The following is a 19080-nucleotide window of genomic DNA, read 5'->3' as shown; positions in this document are numbered from 1 at the left end:
GACAATTCATTAGTCACATGTAGCATCCCTAATGCCATGATTGTTTAATCCTCGAGCCCTTGTCGGTGATCCAAATCAAGCAAGTAGGGCTTCGATAATCTGTCGTATATGGGCAAACTAAGCTGATCTTAGTAAAACAAATGCAATATTTTAGAATTATGTGCATGCTTAGCTATAATCTTCCAATGTTGCATGGAGGTTTGCCAGGAGAATGGTCCATGAAGGTTTTGTCTATGTGCTGTTTGGATTGCCAAAACAACTACAAACCTAGGAAGAAGGTTGGTGATTTGTGTTGGGCACAGAGAAGGTTGGTTGTTGGCATAGAGGCACTCGGAATAAAAAAGAAAAAAGAAAAAAGACAAGAGAAGGCTCCCTTTGTTTTAGAGAAGAATTGCAGATGAAGCAGAGCCCGTGAATGGGCTTTTGACGTACATGAGGACAGAGAGAAGGAGGCTTTGCACTAAACGATGGGGAGTTGATTTGTTTTGTTTACTTGGGCTGGCGAGGGATAATGGATTGGTCTCTATTTCACTTGCAAATTATACAAACAGACCGAGACAACCACATGCTGACACCTCCCTCCCTCTCTTTGTCTGAGAACAACTCATTATTTTTCAGGCTTTCAGGCCTATGATTCAAAAAAAATTATTAAACTACCCTATGATTCAAAAAAAATTAAATACGTAGATGTGGGGAGAAGCTTGCCACGACTGCATGTTCATTGTCTATTGATATTGATCCCTGCGTGCTTTTACGGTTTAAGCCCTGGCATCCTCACCCATACGAATCCCTACATACTTTTTCGGTTTAAGCCTTGGCATCCTCGTCCGGCTAAAGGTCCAAATCCATTTAAATCTAATTACAAGCACCACGAACATCCCTAACATCCTTGTTCGGCTAAAGGTCCAAATCCATTTAAATCCATTTAAATCTAATCACAAGCATCACGATCGATCCATGTCAGTCTGTAGTGCAATGTGCTCTAGTCCACATGAGCCATAGACCGATCTGCTTTGATACTATTCGTAATAACGTAGGACATCATTCAAAATAACTAGCCGAAAGATCTTTTTTTGGATTTCTTAGTTTTGTATAAATACCTAAAATCTTTCCGGCGAATAACCGATATAAGACTAAACACATTCCCGCATGGGTCCTCGAGTTGTCCATTAAAATAGTTTATCAAACCTAACAAAATAACTCCAGCAATATTGTTTTATTTATTTTTTTTGTTTTGCTTTTTTTGATGAGCAACATGATGGAAGAAATCATGTTACATTCGGAGTACGAAGTGAAAAAAGAAACAAAAAAAAAAAAAACAAAGAAAACTAAAAAGAGAAAAAAAGATAGAGAGAGAAATGGACACAAAGCACAATCGGCCCAATGAGTACAAATAATAAGATGAAGCCCAACCTCTAGAAATAAAGGTCTGGTTCTTATCAAATTGATGGGCTAATCCAATCCGGAGATGGGCCCTGTATGAATGTAGTAGTGTTTGCTAGCGTAAATGACAAGGATAGGGGTTGTATACACCGTAGTTACAGAGTGCTATTTTTTTCATTGTTTAGCTGACTTACTAATCTAAAAACTAATTAACAAATAATTAAGAAAAGTTGAAACTGTTCTTTATTTATTTTTTTTGAAGGGAAAATATAATTTAATGGGACCAATCTTTTTAACCTTTTTCCCTTTAGACCATGAGTGCCAAGCTCGTTTGATTCATCGGAAACTATATGTACTAGGAGAGTTAAATTATAGAGCTTAGAACGGTCTCAGCTCAAGAAAAGCTCAATTCAGGCTCATTTCAAACCTAAACAAACTAAACCTGAACCGGCGACCTAGGCTCGAAAATAAATATATAAATATATTATAAAATATAAAAGTAAGATATTCATTGTTGGATAGCATATAAAGGTAATTAATCGCTATTGGATCTTATATCATATGGTCCATAACATTAAGATAGTTTCAAGCTCAAATATTTATTTAATTTTCGAATCCATCAAATATTAATTCAAATTTCAACCAAGCTTGAATCAAGTTTTAATTCAAACTTGGTTCAAGTTTACATCTTTGATGAGGTCGGAAGGTATCCCTCCGAACCCTAGAAACAGTCCCCACCGATCTTAGACAGCGGGAGCGACTGCTTCTCCTCAAAGATATTGTCCGCTTTGAGGGGGATTCATAGTCCCTTCCCAACGCACGGTTTTGTCCCACAAAAGATGCCTCTGAAGAGAAAGGGATAGCCCCCTCCATTTAAGAAACATACCGCTTTGATGGGGATTCATAGTCTCTTCCCAACGCACAGTTTTGCCCCACAAAAGATGCCTCTGAAGAGAAAAGGATAGCCCCCCTCCATTTAAGGAACATACCTCTCCGCTATCTAGTCGATGTGGGATGAAGTTCGGACCTTTTATTCCCACAACATAGCCTTCCCAACAGAGGGGTCTGTGCCGAGGTCAAGGGCTCTCAACGAAAATACCATTGATGAGGTCGGAGGGTATCCTTCGAACCCCAGAGCCAGTCCCCACCAGTTTTAGACAGCGGGAGTGACTGCTTCTCCTCATAGGTATTGTCCGCTTTGAAGGAGGTTTCATAGTCTCTTCCCAACGCACGGTTTTGTCCCACAAAAGGCGTCTCTGAAGGGAAAGGAGTAGCCCCCCTCTATTTAAGGAACAGACCTCTTCGCTATCTAGTCGATATGGGACTAAGTTCGAACCCTTTATTCCCTTTATTCCCGCAACAATCTTGATTTAGGATTTTCAAGCTAATCAATGAGACTTGTGCTCAACTTGATTTGAAATTAAGATTAAATCGAATTCAAAATAGTAGTAAATATATCAAGTTTGATCTCATTTTTTAAGCTCGAAATTAATTTCAACCAATCCTGGCTTCATCATACTACATCATACTAGGCTTGTTTACAACCTTACAGACTACAAAACCATCTTTTCTTTTTTCTGTGGAGAAAATATTACAAAACAGAGTAATCGACTATAATTATAGAGAGAGGCTAGAAAATAGGAGTACCATTGGATCCAAACAAGCCTCTTTCAAGAGTTTGGTTAAGTGAGAAAACTATTTTGTATATAAGTTCTAAATGATAATTTCTTTAAAATTAGTGGAAGGAAATGAATAGCTAAATGTTCCAGGATAAACAGAATATCATTGGACAAATTCTAAGACATGTGACTGATTTCATTCTAAGACTAGTCCACTTTTTGGATTTTGACAGAGTTTCGCATAGTTTTGGCAAAGACTTGTTGTTCATTTATATCGCCTTCGAAGTGATTAACGGTATTCTCTTATTTAATAACATACTTTAATTAATTTAATTTTAATTTCTAATAATATAGAGATTGGCCTCTCTCTTTTATCAAAAAGATAATACTTCAAAAATAAAAAAAATATTATATTAGTCATATATAAAATTATTACTTCAAGTATATGTGTTAGCATCATGTAACTTTTATATAAAAGTTCAATGACCTTGGTAATTGCTATCATAGATCTTAAAAAGAGTCAATAACAATAATGGAGAAATTGGGTTTGCAAAAATTTGACTTTGCCTGCTAGCTTAGTGCCAATAAAGAAGATGCTTTTTAACATTCCATATTACAAAAATAAAAAAGCGAATTACTAATCCAAGGTATATGTTTTATAGTAGTAGGCTGTTTATTTCGTGCATCTATAAGGCATGCTGTTATATTGATGGATTAACTTTAATTAAACTTAGTTAAGAAAGATGAAATAAAAAGAATGCTTAAGCAGTGATATCCAATGTATACCTAACTATGTTTAGAGTGAGATTTTTCCATAATGAATCTTTACTTTAGTTTGGTTGCTTTGCTTGGAGAAAGAGAGGTGGGGTTGCCAACTTGAACAAAATCAAAAAATGATCTTATCCAGGCGAACACGTATGATCCACTCTTGATAGGGATTGTTCAGCTCAAGTAATGGCAAGAACAAAAAAGAGGTCTCCATGGAGAGAGACAAGCAAAATTGAAGTGAGCTACTTTGAATGGTCCAGAGGGAAAAAATGAACCAATGGTGGCGGCTTCTTGAGTGCCCCCACAGTGGGGTCAGGCATCATCTATGGCTTTCTAATTGAACCATTGAGAGAGAACGTATCACGGGCATGCAGGAAAGACAGTGATAGATGAGGACTACTCAATACTTTTCTTTCTTTTTTATCTTTTTTTCTTCTGAAGATAACCTACCATATTGGGTGACTCTAGAATTTAACTCGTAATATTCTCAAAAAAAATCTAAGTTTAAATCTAAAAGTTGACACTAATTGTCCTCAAAATTGCTTAGATAAAAAATAAATTTTTTACTCCTAGTGCTGAACAGATTGAATATATATATATATATATACGCAATAATATTTTAAAGGTTCGCCCCTTCTAACCGCCCAAAAAAAGAATTATTTCTTTAAGATCTTTTTATTATTAATTTTTTAAATACAGATGATTGCTTATTTATATCTTCTATACATCATATTTCAAGTTCGATAGAATGCAGATAAACATAATAAAAGAGAGAATGTTGCTCTTGTGTATATCTATTTTACACTTTATATAAGTAGGGCAAATGCTTTGTTTTTCGACTAATTTTCTTAAAATCTATTTAATTCTTCTAAAAAATTCTGTTTACTTGTTTTCTATTTTAATTTGAGAAACTCTAAAAAAACCAGATGAAACTCTTTATTTTTAAGATATTTAGAGTTATCAATTTTTAATAGCAATAATTTACTAGAAGAGCAAAAGTAAAAGCAAGGAACAAGGCAATTTTTTTAGTTTTTAATTTTTCAAAGAAGAAATTTCCGGATACCAAATTAAGTAGAGAAAAGAAAAGTTTCCATTATCGCCGCCTTGGAATATTTTCGCACTGTCCTATCCATTCGTTATCGTTCCCGCCAACAGGGATCTCTCGAGATGGCGCTTGGGGCGCTCCTCGTCGCCGCCACGAAGCTCGCCGGCGTTTTGGTCACCGTCACGGTCGCCGCCAACGCCTTCTCCTTCGCCCGCTATCGCCGCCGCCACCTCCGCCCCTTCCGCTCCCCCATCGACGAGTCAGCCGACGTCCTCGCCGCCTTCAACGTCCACCCCGACTCTGGTAACCCCCCGAAACCTTACCCTAATTCAAGAACTCCATGGACTGAAAAATTTTTCATGCGATAACTTTTATTGGTATGATTGATGAATTGATTTCGGATATTTTTGGAGCGAAACGTGGTGCTTTTCTTGAAACAAGTCGTGATTTTTTTTTTTTTGGATTTCTTGGAAGTTTTGGTGAATGGCTGATGCGTTGGTTGATCTATACGGAGATATTGCAAATATTTGAAAATCTAGTTTTTATTACTCTCTCCCTCTAAAACCCTAGCCCTAATTCCACAACTCAACTTAGTTCAACTAAGCCTTAATCCCAGACTATTTGGGATCGACTCCATGAATTCTTTTCCTCCATTCCGCGCAGTTTAGGGCCTTGCTTTCTGAGAGATGTTGAGAAATCCACATACTGAATAAATTTCACTCTGGGAGTTCTGTTTGATACTCTGCGGAAATTCATGTGGATTAGGAATCGAATTGGGAGTCTTGAAACCAGTGCTCGTTTTTTTCACCTTCTCTTCTCTTCTTTTGATTTATTCAGATCTGGTGAATGGTATATAGTTTGTTAGTCTCTATAGACATTTTGGAAGTGATTTCCGATGTCCAAAACCCTACAAACTCTATCTCTAGTTTAAGTACTTTGTTAAAATATTTGCAGAAGATGTGGAAAACAAGAGAAAATGAGAGAGAAGAATGATTTTATTTCTTTATTTCGTCATATTCGGTACATCTGAGAGGTTATATGTACCTGTATATGGACTCCATACAAGAAAAATAATATATACTAATATAGGATCACACTAACAATAGAAATATTACTGACTGATATAAGTTGTTATGTGATCCCTAAAATCACTCTAATAAGATTTTGCTAATAAAAAAAAATATAGATTGATATAGAATCACGCTAATAAAGAAAAATATTATGGGCGATTCAGGTTGTCACGTGATCTCTAAAATTATGTTAATATCATCCTTCAAATTCAAGATGGTACTATAGGTGCCAACTTGAGTTTGAAAACTGGATCACGAATGTATCAAAAAACTTACATGCTGGATAAAGAGCTGGAGTAGTAGCTCAGAAGCTGACGTGATAGACTAAGAGCTGACATAACAACTCATAGACTGATATGGTGGTAGATCAAAAGTTGACGTTGCAGCATAGAGCCTGATGTGTCAGAACACGAGCTATTATAGCAGCTTAGAAGTTGATGTAGCAGATTAGGAGTTGATATAACAATTCAGAAGCTGATATGGCAGATCGATGTGTTTAACTGATGTGACAGACTGACATATCTGTCGATGTGGCTGATTGACTTGTCTGATGATGCGGTAGTGAGAAGACACATAGAAGATAACAGTTGCAGTGAGGACAGAGTTCGGAGAGAAGGCAACCGAAAGTCGATGACGTGCTACCATCTTCTCTTCCGCCTTTATTGTGGCCGTCATCGCCATGTCAAAAAGCTTTGAAGACCTCCATTGCCAATCTATCGATCTCTGTTTCCGGATGAATCAACACTCAAAAATCTTTTATTTTTTAGTGGATCCGCAGATCCTCTATTTTTTAATAAATCAATATCGATCTCATTAGTAGATTTGCATATCCTCTATTTCTGGTAGATTAATACCTGAAGATTCTTTGTTTTCTATGGATCCGCAGCTCCTCTTTACCGCTTTTCTCCTCAGCTTCAGATCTTCGGTGGTTTCTCCTCACCGTCGCTCGGCTCCAGTTCGAAGTCAATTTCTCCTCAGCTCCAGATCTTCGGTGGTTTATTTGCTGCTTTCGACTCCTTTATCATCCACTTCGAAGTCAATTTCTCCTCTTTCATGGTCCTCCGTCTGCAAGAATCATCAACCTTTGGTTACCTTCTCTCCGAGCTCTATCCTCGCTGCAACTGTCATCTTCTATGTGTCTTTTCGTTGCCACCTCATCAGACAAGTCAATCAACCACATCGACAGACATGTCAGTTTGTCACGTCAGTCAGACATATTAGTCAGCCATATCATTTTCTGAGTTGTCATATCAACTCCCAACTTGCTACATCAGCTTCTGAGCTGCTACAATAGCTTATATTTTGCCACATCAGGCTCTATGCTGCAATGTCAACTTTTGATCTACCACATGTCAGTCTCTGAGTTGCTATGTCAGCTCCTAGTCTATCACATCAGCTTCTGAACTACTATTCTAGCTCTTAATTCAGTGCGTTAGTTTTTCGATACATTCGTGATCAAGTTTCTAAACTCAAGTTGGCACTTATAGTACCATCTTGAGTTTGAGGGGGGATATTAACATAATTTTAGGGATGACGTAACAACCTGTATCGCCCGTAATATTTTTCTTTATTAGCGTGATTCTGTATCAATCTATATTATTTTTCTTTATTAGCATGATCTTGTTAGAGTGATTTTAGGATCACATAACAGCTTGTATCAGTCAGTAATATTTTCCATTGTTATTTGATCCTATATCAGTCTGTATTATTTTTCTTGTATGAAATCTGTATTCGAATATATATAACTCCTTAGATGTACCGAATAAGACTAAACAGAGATATAAAGTTCTTTTTCTTTTGTTTTCCTCTTTTGCAAATATTATAACACACTTCATAACCCTAAACCTAGTCCAAGAATTTAAGGGGATTGTCAAATCCTTTTATGCTTCTTTAATGTTTCTTCTACTGATTTCCTGATGATTTTGTTACCCTTTCTAAGTTCTTGTTGAATCTTGTGTGTTTGCATGACTCCGTGCTATGTTGTGGTAGTTTCTCTAAAAGTGTTTGCTGAATTCATTTTATTGATCGCTAGAGATATATAAATTAATTTATGGTAGGAATCAGGGAAATCAAGAAACTTAGCTGCCTTTTCTTTCATATTGGTGCTTTTGTCATTTGTGCCCCGTTTCTTTTAAATTTCTTAAAGATTGATAGGTATTTGCAGATTTTTTTGGGGAAAAATTGGAAACCCAGGAGTTAGATATACTAAGCAAAGAGTCAGTGAAGCCCATAGCAAAGTCCTCCTTTTCTTTTCCTTTCCCATCTGGTTTTTTATTTATTGATGGTTCTGGTGTGGTAAAAATTTGGGGGAATGCTATAGTGGGAGGGAAGCCAAAGATTCTGTCATCTTAACTAACTTCTAGATCATGGTAAATGATATAATGAGAGCTTGGAATAGTCTATTTCCTTGTAGGGTTCTTTTGAAAATCTGATGGTGATGATATGGACTTGAAAAGCAAAATTCTGGAGTTGTTCTCCTCTTCTCTTAAAAAAAAAAGAATTTCTTGTGTTATTTAGCTCTGGATACCTGCATTGTTTTCAAGTTTGAACCTTTTGAATTTGAGACCTAGAAACCAACATGAGACCATGTTATTGTCTCTTGTGCCACTAGTCTACTACTTCAAAAAATTGCAAGTTAAATATAGCAAAATCTCTTGCCCAATTTCAGTTGTTGCTGTTGTTTTATCTCTTCCTTTTCTAAACAAACTTTAGTGATGGTCCAATGATGAAGCAGAGGAGGAAAATGGGTTCTTCTTTGGATTAGCAACAGCACCTGCTCATGTTGAGGATAGGCTAGATGATGCTTGGCTTCAGTTTGCAGAGCAACAACCCTGTGGTGATATGGAGCTTAAAGGGAAGCAGCAGCCAGTGGATGCACTGATGGCTTCTGCTACTGGTGATGGTGGTTCTCAGCAAGTTTCTTTGGCCACAGATGAGCCTAAAAAGACTGCTAAGAGGGAGACAAGAAGACCCATAAAGATAGCTATGGAGGCCATGATCAGAGGATTTGAGAAGTATTCAGATGGAGAAGAAGGGGAGCACCGTTCTAGCCCAGAATGCAGTCATACTGTTGCTGCTTGGCACAATGTACCTCATCCGTGAGTATTCATGCTTATCCATTACTTGCCTCATCTTGCTTGTTATTTTTTTTTTTTTTTTGTGTGTGTGTTTTCATCTTGCATACGAGTAGAATCTGAAGCTCTGATGTTTTGCTGCTTCATTTCAGAAGTCTTGTGGGTTTTCTTTTGTTAGTTAAGTATGGGTGATTCAGATTTTTTGATAATCTTATGTAGGACAGTAGAAGACCTAACATAATGGTTTTCCACAAATAAATGTATCTTAAAATCCACATATTAGGCGAGGAAGAAGAACTGTTTATGCATAACTATCACCTCAACTTGATGTAAATGATGCTTTAATACACAATACCATGCCCATTTTTATTAGTCAGTTTCCACAACATGTTTGATAGATGCAAGAAAATTTACTTCTCTAATCCTTACCCTGAAACATGAGTTGCTCACCACTCTTGAATATATCTTTTAGAGCAATTGTATGCTCTGACAGCAGATGGATACTTAGGCCTTTTCGATTTCATAAAGTCAATAATTTGGTTCGGTTCAACTCATATCCTCTTGTATTTTATTCAACCATGCTTCTTTTTTTTTTCACAAAAAAAAGTTATTATCTGATACCCTAGCTGCAAACTGGACCCTAAGAAATCTGAATTTGCTCTTAAGGGCTTCTACTACTCAGGAAAGTCTCCATAAGGCCTTCATGTATTGATTTCTGTATGATGTCTCATATAATATTTTGCAATGGATTGGTGAATATTGGTTGATTCAGATAGTTTGGTTTTCGTTTCAGGCAGGAGAGGTTGAGATTTTGGTCTGATCCGGACACCGAGTTAAAGCTGGCTAAAGATACTGGTATCAGTGTTTTCAGAATGGGAATAGATTGGGCAAGGATAATGCGAAAGGAACCAGTAGAAGGACTTAGAGACTCTGTAAGTTTGTGATAAACATATTTATATTTTTCTCTTAGATTTCTGTACAGAATTTTGATTTATAAATGAAATATAAAAATTTATTATACAAAGATGATATAAAACTTTGACATCTCTGTGCAGATCGTGTTTTATTATCATTATCCTCTTTGTGAAAATTTAGAATATTATTTCTATGCTTTTGTGTTCTGTAGATAATAGAATATGAGACTTTTCTTGTGGCAAAAGTAGATTTTCTTCTATTTCATGACCTTCAAGTCACTGATCTGATATCAACTTATTGAGGAAACACTCAATTTGTTAATTGTTCTTCTAGTCCCATGGTTGCCATAGGGCTAAAGTTGTGTCAATAAGTTGTTTTCTCTAGGTTAATTTTGCAGCATTGGAGCGCTACAGATGGATCATTGAAAGAGTACGATTTTATGGAATGAAGGTGATGCTTACTCTGTTCCATCATTCACTTCCTCCATGGGCTGGAGAATATGGAGGGTGGAAGCTGGAGAAAACAGTTGATTATTTCATGGATTTTACAAGGTAAAAAATTATACCTATTATATGAACTTTCAGATTGTTATTACATATTCAATAAATCTTGTTTGTCGCAGAACTTAAGAGGGATCAGAATATAATACCTGTTATAATGCTCAAGTTAATATCTATCTACTTTTCATGCCATGAAACTGATAGTTATCTACAATATGACATCTGTGTCACCTGCCGTATAAAGATTTCAAAAATCTCAATTTGAATATTGTCTTTTTTTTCCTTATAGCAGAAGGATCACAAGATGATTTGATGGAACCTGTTGTGTGTACATGAAGGATAAAATCTATGGTTAGGAAACATTTTGTTGTATAGTTCTTTGTCATTGAGGTTAATTACGAGTAAGACTATAGTAAGAAAGAAACTATTATGCATGTTGTTTAACTGAGGTAATGCACTAACACCTTGTGTTGTAAAACAACTAGCCTTGCCCCATCCTTGCATCTTTGGCTTAATAGAACAAGGGATGATCCAGCAAAGTTCAAGACCATTATAGATGACCGGCAGTCAACCTGTATAAACCCTCTGTGGCTGATGCCAAATTCCTGACAATAGCAGCGTTAAGAGGGGAGGCCTATCAAGAAACTTGAAGGTTGGTAGAAAAGTGGGGACATGTGTCTTATTAGTTATGCTGTTTGAATTCATTCAACCAAGGAGCAACACTCTAAGCTTCCCGAGACTTAGAGTCTAGACAAAGAGAGTTGAAGGCAAAATTTGATATACGGCATTTGATGATTTTTTGAGGCAAAAAGTACATCACAGAACCAAACATGTAATACAAGCCCCAGCAGTAAATAGTCTAATTCACAAGTTGAAAAATTAACCAGGGGATTAAAGATTTTCTGTTGCATAACATGTGAATATGCTACCCACGAGAAATATGATTGCTAGCATAACATTATTGAATTATTAAGAGTAATGTTTAAGTGCTATTAAATGGAAAGTTTTAATAAGTTAATTTTCTTTAGCCACTGGAATTCTGCAGTTTTATCTCAAATTGTTAGATAGATCTCACCTGAGACTGCAAAAAATCAGTAGATTACTAAATTTTACTTGAATCACATGCAACCCAGCGTACTTTTCAAGAATCCTATTGGACCTTGTGTTCTTGTTTTATTTAATCTTTGTGACTAAAGGCATTTGTGTACAATCTAAAGAAATTTCAGAAAATAAAAGGAACTGGTGAAATGCTGTCCGCTATGCTAACCTTGGCTTCCTGTATCCATTTACTTAAAGTTATGAGATATAGGTATTCAAATGCATTTGCTTCACAGTTAGAGAGGAAAGTTGTTAAGGAGAGGAAAGTCCTATTTCAGCGGATATGTTGTTCCATTCTATTATTTTGTTATATCATGTGACAAGATAAAAGAACTGGATTTCTTGTTCTTGTTCTTGTTGTTTCTCCTGCATTTACTTGTTCATTCTGGAGAGGACTAGAGACTATGGCTCATTTGTCGAGTTTTACTTCCAGAGCTCAGTCAATGATGTTGCGATTCTTGGTATGCAGGCTTGTTGTTGACCGTGTATCAGATTTGGTGGACTATTGGGTAATATTTAATGAGCCTCATGTATTTGTTATGCTAACTTATTGTGCGGGTGCTTGGCCTGGTGGACATCCTGACATGATCGAGGTTGCAATGTCTGCCTTACCTACTGGTGTTTTCAATCAAGCCTTGCACTGGATGGCTGTGGCACACTCAAAGGCCTATGACTATATCCATGGAGAAAGGTTGTGTGGAACTTCATTGACAGTTTCTTAGCATATCCTGCTCTACATGATAGAGATATAACACATATAAGATTTATATAATATCATCTGCCATGCACCTTCTACTCATGTAATAATGAATTTCAGGGTTATGTTGTTGTCAATTACCGAACTGGTTTGATATTTACAGAAGTTTTGTTTGACTAGCAGCAAGAGTAGCCAGAAACCTATTGTTGGGGTTGCACATCATGTCTCTTTTACAAGACCCTATGGTCTATTTGATGTTGCTGCTGTTGCACTGGCTAATTCATTGACACTTTTCCCCTATGTGGATAGCATCTCTGACAAGCTAGATTTCATAGGCATTAACTATTATGGACAGGTTAGCACTTCTATAACATCATATCCCTGAAAGCTTTAATCCACTGCAAATGGAACAGGGCTGACATGGTTGTTAATATCCAGGAAGTAATTTCAGGGCCTGGCTTGAAGCTTGTGGACAATGATGAGTATAGTGAATCTGGACGTGGCGTTTACCCTGATGGTTTATACCGTATTTTGCTTCAGTTCCATGAAAGATACAAACACCTGAATCTGCCATTCATTATTACTGAGAATGGAATTTCTGATGGAACTGATTTGATTCGACGCCCATACTTGCTGGAGCATTTATTGGCTGTATATGCAGCCACTATAATGGTTTTTACCCTTGTCTTGATATATACCGCCTATTGTGAATAACTTTTCCTATGCTAAAACATGGATAAATGTCCATGTTATGTAGGGTGTTCCTGTGCTTGGTTATTTGTTCTGGACAACATCAGATAATTGGGAATGGGCTGATGGATATGGTCCCAAGTTTGGACTTGCGGCAGTCGATCGTGCCAATGACCTAGCACGTAAACCTCGCCCTTCGTACTATTTGTTCTCCAAGGTAACAAACTTCAGAGGTAGTAAATCTTGTACAGAACTTTTTGCAGTGTCACATTCTCCTGCTGAAAATTATATGGACTGGCCATAATTAAAGATGCTAGGACAGTTATATCAATGCATCGAAGTTAAGAAAATCGAACTAACTAAATTTGGATTCCATTTTTTTTGGTAAGTCAATGATATTCTAGTATTATGTAATGTATTTTGTGATATGTTGGCCATCCAAGAAGAAGAAGAAAAGATTTCCCTTTCATTGTCTAGTCAGCATGTGGTCACTAGGCAGAGACTGGAGCTGGTTTTCTGTCTGAGTATTATACAATATGAGACTCTTAAGATTTCTTGGAGTATTAAATATAAAAAATCACTATGTGAAATAGGCATGATTTAGGATAATGATATATGGGATCATCTTATTCAACTCGGTTGAAATTATGCTGGGCTTCATGGTAGGAAGCTTTTAACTTCTAGCCTATATGAGCAGTCATTTCATAAGCACTTTCAAAAATAACATATAATATATGTACATCTATTGCCAGATACTATGATTTTCTTAAGCTATTATCTTCCTATATTTTTCTTCTAATGATGGTGCTTCTTGTTACTTCTTTCCATTTATTGGTCTACAAGGGAACTGTTATGCTGTTGACGTTTAGAAAAGTTATCCACCATTTTTTAAAATCATCATTTCTTTTTTGAGAAAATAAAATCATCATTTCTCCTTGTCTGTGTTTCTGCACTTGGTTTTTGATATAATAAAACGAAATTTTGAATCAATGAAATGATTTTCATGCTCTACATTGTCTAATTATATGAATTCCTGTGAAATATTATATGTTACTTATTTTCCCCCTCGTTCTTTTGATGCCTTGTTATTCTGTTATATGTGATTGGCAGCAGCTTTATTTCAGGTGGTGAAAACAGGCCAAGTCACAAAACTAGACAGGGTTCAATCTTGGAGAGAACTCCAGCAAGCTTCTCTAGCAAAGAGAACGAGGCCGTTTTACCGAGCAGTGGACAAACATGGACGTATGTATGCAGGTAAATATGCAACTCTTGAATAATTTAGTGTCATTCTTATTCTGTTCGTCAATCATTTAATGATCCAATGCTCTTAGGATGTTGTTTCTGTCTCCACTCAATCAGGTATCATATGCACATTCTCCTTGACATCCAAGAAGTCACCTTTCTAGCAACAGTAATGCTACAATTAATAAAACTCTTACAGCACATGGTTATTAGAATTTGTATGTCTGATGAAAATTCACAATCTGTTGCAGATGCATATTGGTGCATATTTATGACTAGTCCATGGGCCTCATGAGTGAGGGACTGAATATATCCCTCATACCCTACTCAAAATATTCAGAAACAGAGAATAGTATGTAGATCCTATAGAATCTAATCTCTTTGAAATTTGCTAGTTTTAATGGACTCTCTTCTGTATAGTTGTTATGTTGAGCAGCCTTTTCAGAGATCATTGGTGACCCTTAAGGAATGACTAAACAATGCTTGCTGAATTTTGTTACATGGTGTTTCTTTAGCATACCATACATTTTATGGCTAATAACCAATGTTGATATTGCAAAACTTTACTTTTATCTAGTATGTAAATGTGAAATGGATTTGGAGGCCTGACAATGTATGTAGCAAAATCCTTGAAGGGCAGAAATTTCTAGGCATTGATTAGGCAACTAGAGCCATGTTAACATGATTCCTCTATTGGTTTTATCTTTTAGACATGGATTTTGGAGAAAGGCTATGAGAACAAGGAATTTGACATGGCTTATTGATATACAGGTAGCAATTTCTATTATATACAGGTAGGGACCAGATGATGTGTCCGGTTTGTCTCGATATGTCAACATGCTCTATCTATACTAATGTACATCAAACACTAGTGTTAGCTTTTCCCAGTAATTTTATTGACCAACATCCAAGTCACTTTTTGTGCATTTGTGCATGCCTGTGCAGAAATCCAGAAATGATAAAAATACTCTAGCAGCTAAACCTTTTGTGCATTAAAGTTTATTTTCTTGCAATGAAAAATATATGTATTTAAGAAGTCATTTATTGCAAATACCACCCAGATATTTTTGGTCAATAGGCTTGGGTATCATTGTGTAGTGCATTTTGTGTGCTGGATCATCATTACCATCATCATTAAGGATGCAGGCTTAAGAGCTAGATCATTGGAGATAATGTTTATTCCTTTAGAGCATGTAGTACTACCAAATATTCATCGGGGCTATGAGGTGCTCGAAATGGGGTTTGAATGGCAAAATGCTGGAGTATAGGTAAGTCAGTGATGTGGAACACACTTCAAATGCATTATAGCTTAGAGGTTTGCTAATCACATAATGACTAGTATAATGACAATGTCTGATATTTATCTCAACATGATGTCGTCTGATATTTATCTAAAACATGACAATGTGTGATATTCATACCAAAAAAATGGTTTGTACTACAAAATGAATATTCATTTGCTGCTCAAGAAGAGCAGTGTAGGTAATTGTGGTGGAAAGGCTTTAAAACTATGATCTCCAATCACCAACCACGTCTAGTCCATGGCTCCTTTGAGATATATATGAATCCTTTTTTTTTTCTTTTCTATTTTACAAGTCTCAGGTTTGCATTCTACGAGAAAGACTGGAAAAGGCTCAGCATGGAAGCACTGAGCATACATTACAGCCTGCAAGTAAACTTTAATGTGGTTTCTCATTGTATTTGCCAACCTTACTTCAGAAAGGCTTTTCCTACATGTTCAAGTTCTGATAGGAATGTAAATATTCAGATTTCTAGTGCTCATCAAGTTATGGATCGAGCCTCCATGAAAACCTAGTTGCAGATGATATCATTTATGATCAAGTTCTAGACCACCATAACATTTTGGTCCTATAGCCCAAATATTGCTTCTGTTATAGATGCAGAAATCACTTTTAGGATTGTGTTGAACATAATCTAATTTTGATTTCAAAATTGAAATCTCCTTGCATAAATCAAGATCAGTAGAAGCGACTACAATTGCTGCGCTGCACTTCTTCAAGAGTTGGAGTATTTTGGGGAACTTAAAAGTCCAGGAAGATCACTTGCTTTTGTGGAACTCATTGCAGGCTCTGATTCCTCTGTAATCCGATTTACTTGTTCCTCTCTTCTTTCTGCTCTTTCTCCTCCTCTCTTTTCTTCTTTCTTCTATGTAAATATTATGTTCTTGCTCAAGTTAATGGGCTTTGCCCTCCCCTTACATTAAAAAAAAAGGAAGTCAGAACTGACATTAAAAAAAAAAAAATCAGAACTGACAAGTTGCTAGTGATATTTCATGGTTGCAGAGTGGGATGCCAATCTAATGCCCAATTTTCATTTGAAAATCGATGTACAAACATTAGGTTTTTATTCTGAGCTCTTAGTTCTTTGCCCAAATTTATTGTTTGTCTATTTCATTATTTACAGGAGGGCTAGATGAACCTATTCATCGACCTTATATCCAAAGGGATTGGCGGTTCGGGCATTATGAAATGGATGGTTTGCAGGACCCCTTTAGCCGCATGTCAAGACTTTTTAACGCACCATTTTCACATAAGAAAAGGGTTCATCAATCAGAAGATGATGATATGGTTCTTCAGCCTGTTGGCCTTTGAAGACGGTTCCATGAACTGCAAAGAACAAAAATGCCTCTATTGTTTGCTTAGACTTTAGGGATTCTTCAGCGATGAATGCCTTCAACAATCAATACACTGGAGGGAATTACGAACTCCTTGAAGCTCTTTGGTGAGTCTTGAAGTGCACCACTGGCAGACATTTTGTATGAACCATTAGGCTTTAATCCAACTTATATTTCGTTTGTGCAGGCTACTCTCCCTTAACTGAGCAGTGACTACATAAATGTTTCTTCAATTTGTTGCTAGTTCCATGTCTTAAGGTCAGGAGCCAATTGAAGTGACATCAAGTTTATTGATTTGTCTATTGTGAAATACGTTTTCTACCAAACTGTTGTATTATAAGCCAGAAACTGCTAGCTTTTTAACTATTCAATGCTCTTATCTATGGCAAAGCCACGCATCTTGAAAAAAAGAAGCTTCTTGTTGATGCCCAAAGTATTCTGAAAAGGCAAAAGCTGTTAGCAGATTGGACATTGTAAACATGACGAGCTTGCCAATGCTTTATTATTGTGTTGGTACACTAGACCCAGCAATTTTAGACAAGATGCTAATGGTTACAAGAGCCAAGATTCTAATGATTTATGCATATTACTATTTAGACCTGCAAGCTGTTTAGGAAGGAGTTCATCCAATTTTCCTAAGCCCAGAGTCCAGGGCATGTTTGGTGTAGCTTCAACTTTATAAAAGGAGGAGAAGATAGAAACTGGCTTCTGTAGCTTCTGCCAAAAGTTCTTTTTGGGGTTTTCTTCTTATAGATATATAATGGTATTACACATATATATTTTCTAGAAGTTTTTTTTTTTTTTGTTTTTTATGTTGCATAAGCACTTATTTTAAGCAATACCAAGCATGCCGCTATAGAGGTTTTTCTTCACTTATAAATGGGCTTAGATTTTCTAGAGATGCATGTATACACAAACTCATTCAAAATGAAGGGTTTGGATTGGATTTTTGAGAACAAGTGCCTAATTATTGATGCGTAGGTTTGAGTTTAGATGGTTGAGAACCAACCATCTCACAGATTTAACATAGTTAATAATATCTAAACTTTTTTATATGGTTCAGTTTACTTAGAAAAGAGGAAAAGCTAAAAAGAGTAATGAACAAGACAGGCCATGGGATTCTGGAATATAGGCTTGTATTTTTACCTAGATTTATGTTTAGTTATTTTATGACTATCATATGTCCTAGATTTGTAAGTTTATGTTGACTATGGTGATGTATTTGATGTTAGATTTGATTTTGTTTATTTGTGATCTTTGTATATTATTTTTTTCTTTAATTTTCAGTTATAGGAATGAATGATAAGTGAAATCAAATAGGTTGGCAGGTGGTTATGGATTTATGTAAGTAAATGAATTGAGTACGGTTTGGATATGGGTTGAGAGATCAACTTGATCCAAACCCAGTGCAACCGGACCCGTTTCCACTCCTACTTCTAAAAGAGGGACAGCTTTCCAGGTCTTCAACCCACCTCTCCTTGTAGCTTTCTTATGTTCTTCAAGATGACTGAGAGTCTAAGACAAATGGGCACATAAATACAAAATTTTAAGGTAGAATTGTTTACCATTCAAAGGCCAACATCTTCTCTCACCAAACGAGAGAGAGAGAGAGAGAGAGAGAGAGAGAGAGAGAGCTCACAGTATTCATTTGAAATGTGAATTGGCCATGCTTTAGAGGCTACACTCCTGTGCTTAATAATCAAAGATTCTAGTTTCAATGTGCAATACCAAAAATTGGATTTGGATAATTATAATATAGATGGGACTTCCTTCTTTTCCTTTTTCTTAAAAAAAATTAGGTTTTTTGCATGAATATTCTTATCAATATCAAATTTTGCATGAATATCCACCCAAAAATAATATTTTCATGTATACCTTCATGAAACACTTGTTTTAATATTCTACCCTTTTTTTTTATTCTTATTTTTTTATGTGTACCCACGTTATCTAACATCGTTAAAAAATTAATAGTTTCAAATTAAAATGATTAAAATACTCTTAATGGGTAGATGTGCAAAAAGAAAATAATTATATGACGACCGTGACGGAGGACAAAAAAATAATTTCAAAATTTTATTTTATTTTTGAATTAAAATAAATATGGTTTTTATTAATGGTGTTTGAAGAACAAGGGCATTTGTACAAAGAAGATGTTCAAGATGATGTGGAGATTCATAAAAGGTGTTCATGTAAAAATCCAAAAATTATATTAAAAGATTCATAAAAGTTACAAATTGCATTGGACTTGGTCAATAAGACTAAGTTGATTGTATACAATAGATGTGACAAGTATGACGGGTCCACCACATATTTGTCTACTTGAATTCTAATCTGAGATGCTTTC

The 19080-nt window shown here is 36.0% G+C and overlaps 1 protein-coding gene across 4 annotated transcripts; it reads left to right on the top strand.

The window, feature by feature from the left end:
* Positions 1-4804: 4804 nt before the first annotated feature.
* SFR2 (Glycosyl hydrolase superfamily protein) lies at positions 4805-17301 on the top strand. Of its 4 annotated transcripts, none has more exons than XR_016399608.1 (11): positions 4805-5118; positions 8700-8983; positions 9753-9891; positions 10259-10425; positions 11942-12163; positions 12353-12524; positions 12608-12841; positions 12927-13076; positions 13984-14113; positions 16526-16843; positions 16924-17301. XR_016399608.1 is itself a non-coding variant. In XM_089929234.1 (10 exons), the coding sequence occupies exons 1-10, from the start codon at positions 4938-4940 to the stop codon at positions 16711-16713; spliced, it is 1947 nt and encodes a 648-aa protein (XP_089785360.1). In that variant the 5' UTR covers positions 4805-4937; the 3' UTR covers positions 16714-16922. The 4 variants fall into 4 exon arrangements, 1 of the variants encoding a protein (XP_089785360.1); XR_016399607.1 differs by having other exon boundaries at positions 8620-8983; XR_016399609.1 differs by having other exon boundaries at positions 8620-8983; positions 13973-14113; positions 16924-17238.
* Positions 17302-19080: the final 1779 nt, after the last annotated feature.

Source organism: Phoenix dactylifera, chromosome 2 (assembly GCF_051530095.1).
Source record: "Phoenix dactylifera cultivar Ajwa chromosome 2, Ajwa_hap1_PhDact_Kaust_v1.1, whole genome shotgun sequence".
Classification (NCBI taxonomy): Eukaryota; Viridiplantae; Streptophyta; class Magnoliopsida; order Arecales; family Arecaceae; genus Phoenix; species Phoenix dactylifera.
This window is presented reverse-complemented; position numbering and strand designations above follow the sequence as displayed.

Excerpts from the sequence above, each read along its gene's own strand:
- SFR2 (XM_089929234.1), top strand. The coding sequence starts at position 4,938 with ATGGCGCTTGGGGCGCTCCTCGTCGCCGCCACGAAGCTCGCCGGCGTT. Across the intron at positions 8,984-9,752 it reads TGGCACAATGTACCTCATCC|GCAGGAGAGGTTGAGATTTT; the intron begins GTGAGTATTCAT and ends TTTTCGTTTCAG. Across the intron at positions 12,525-12,607 it reads GCATTAACTATTATGGACAG|GAAGTAATTTCAGGGCCTGG; the intron begins GTTAGCACTTCT and ends GTTAATATCCAG.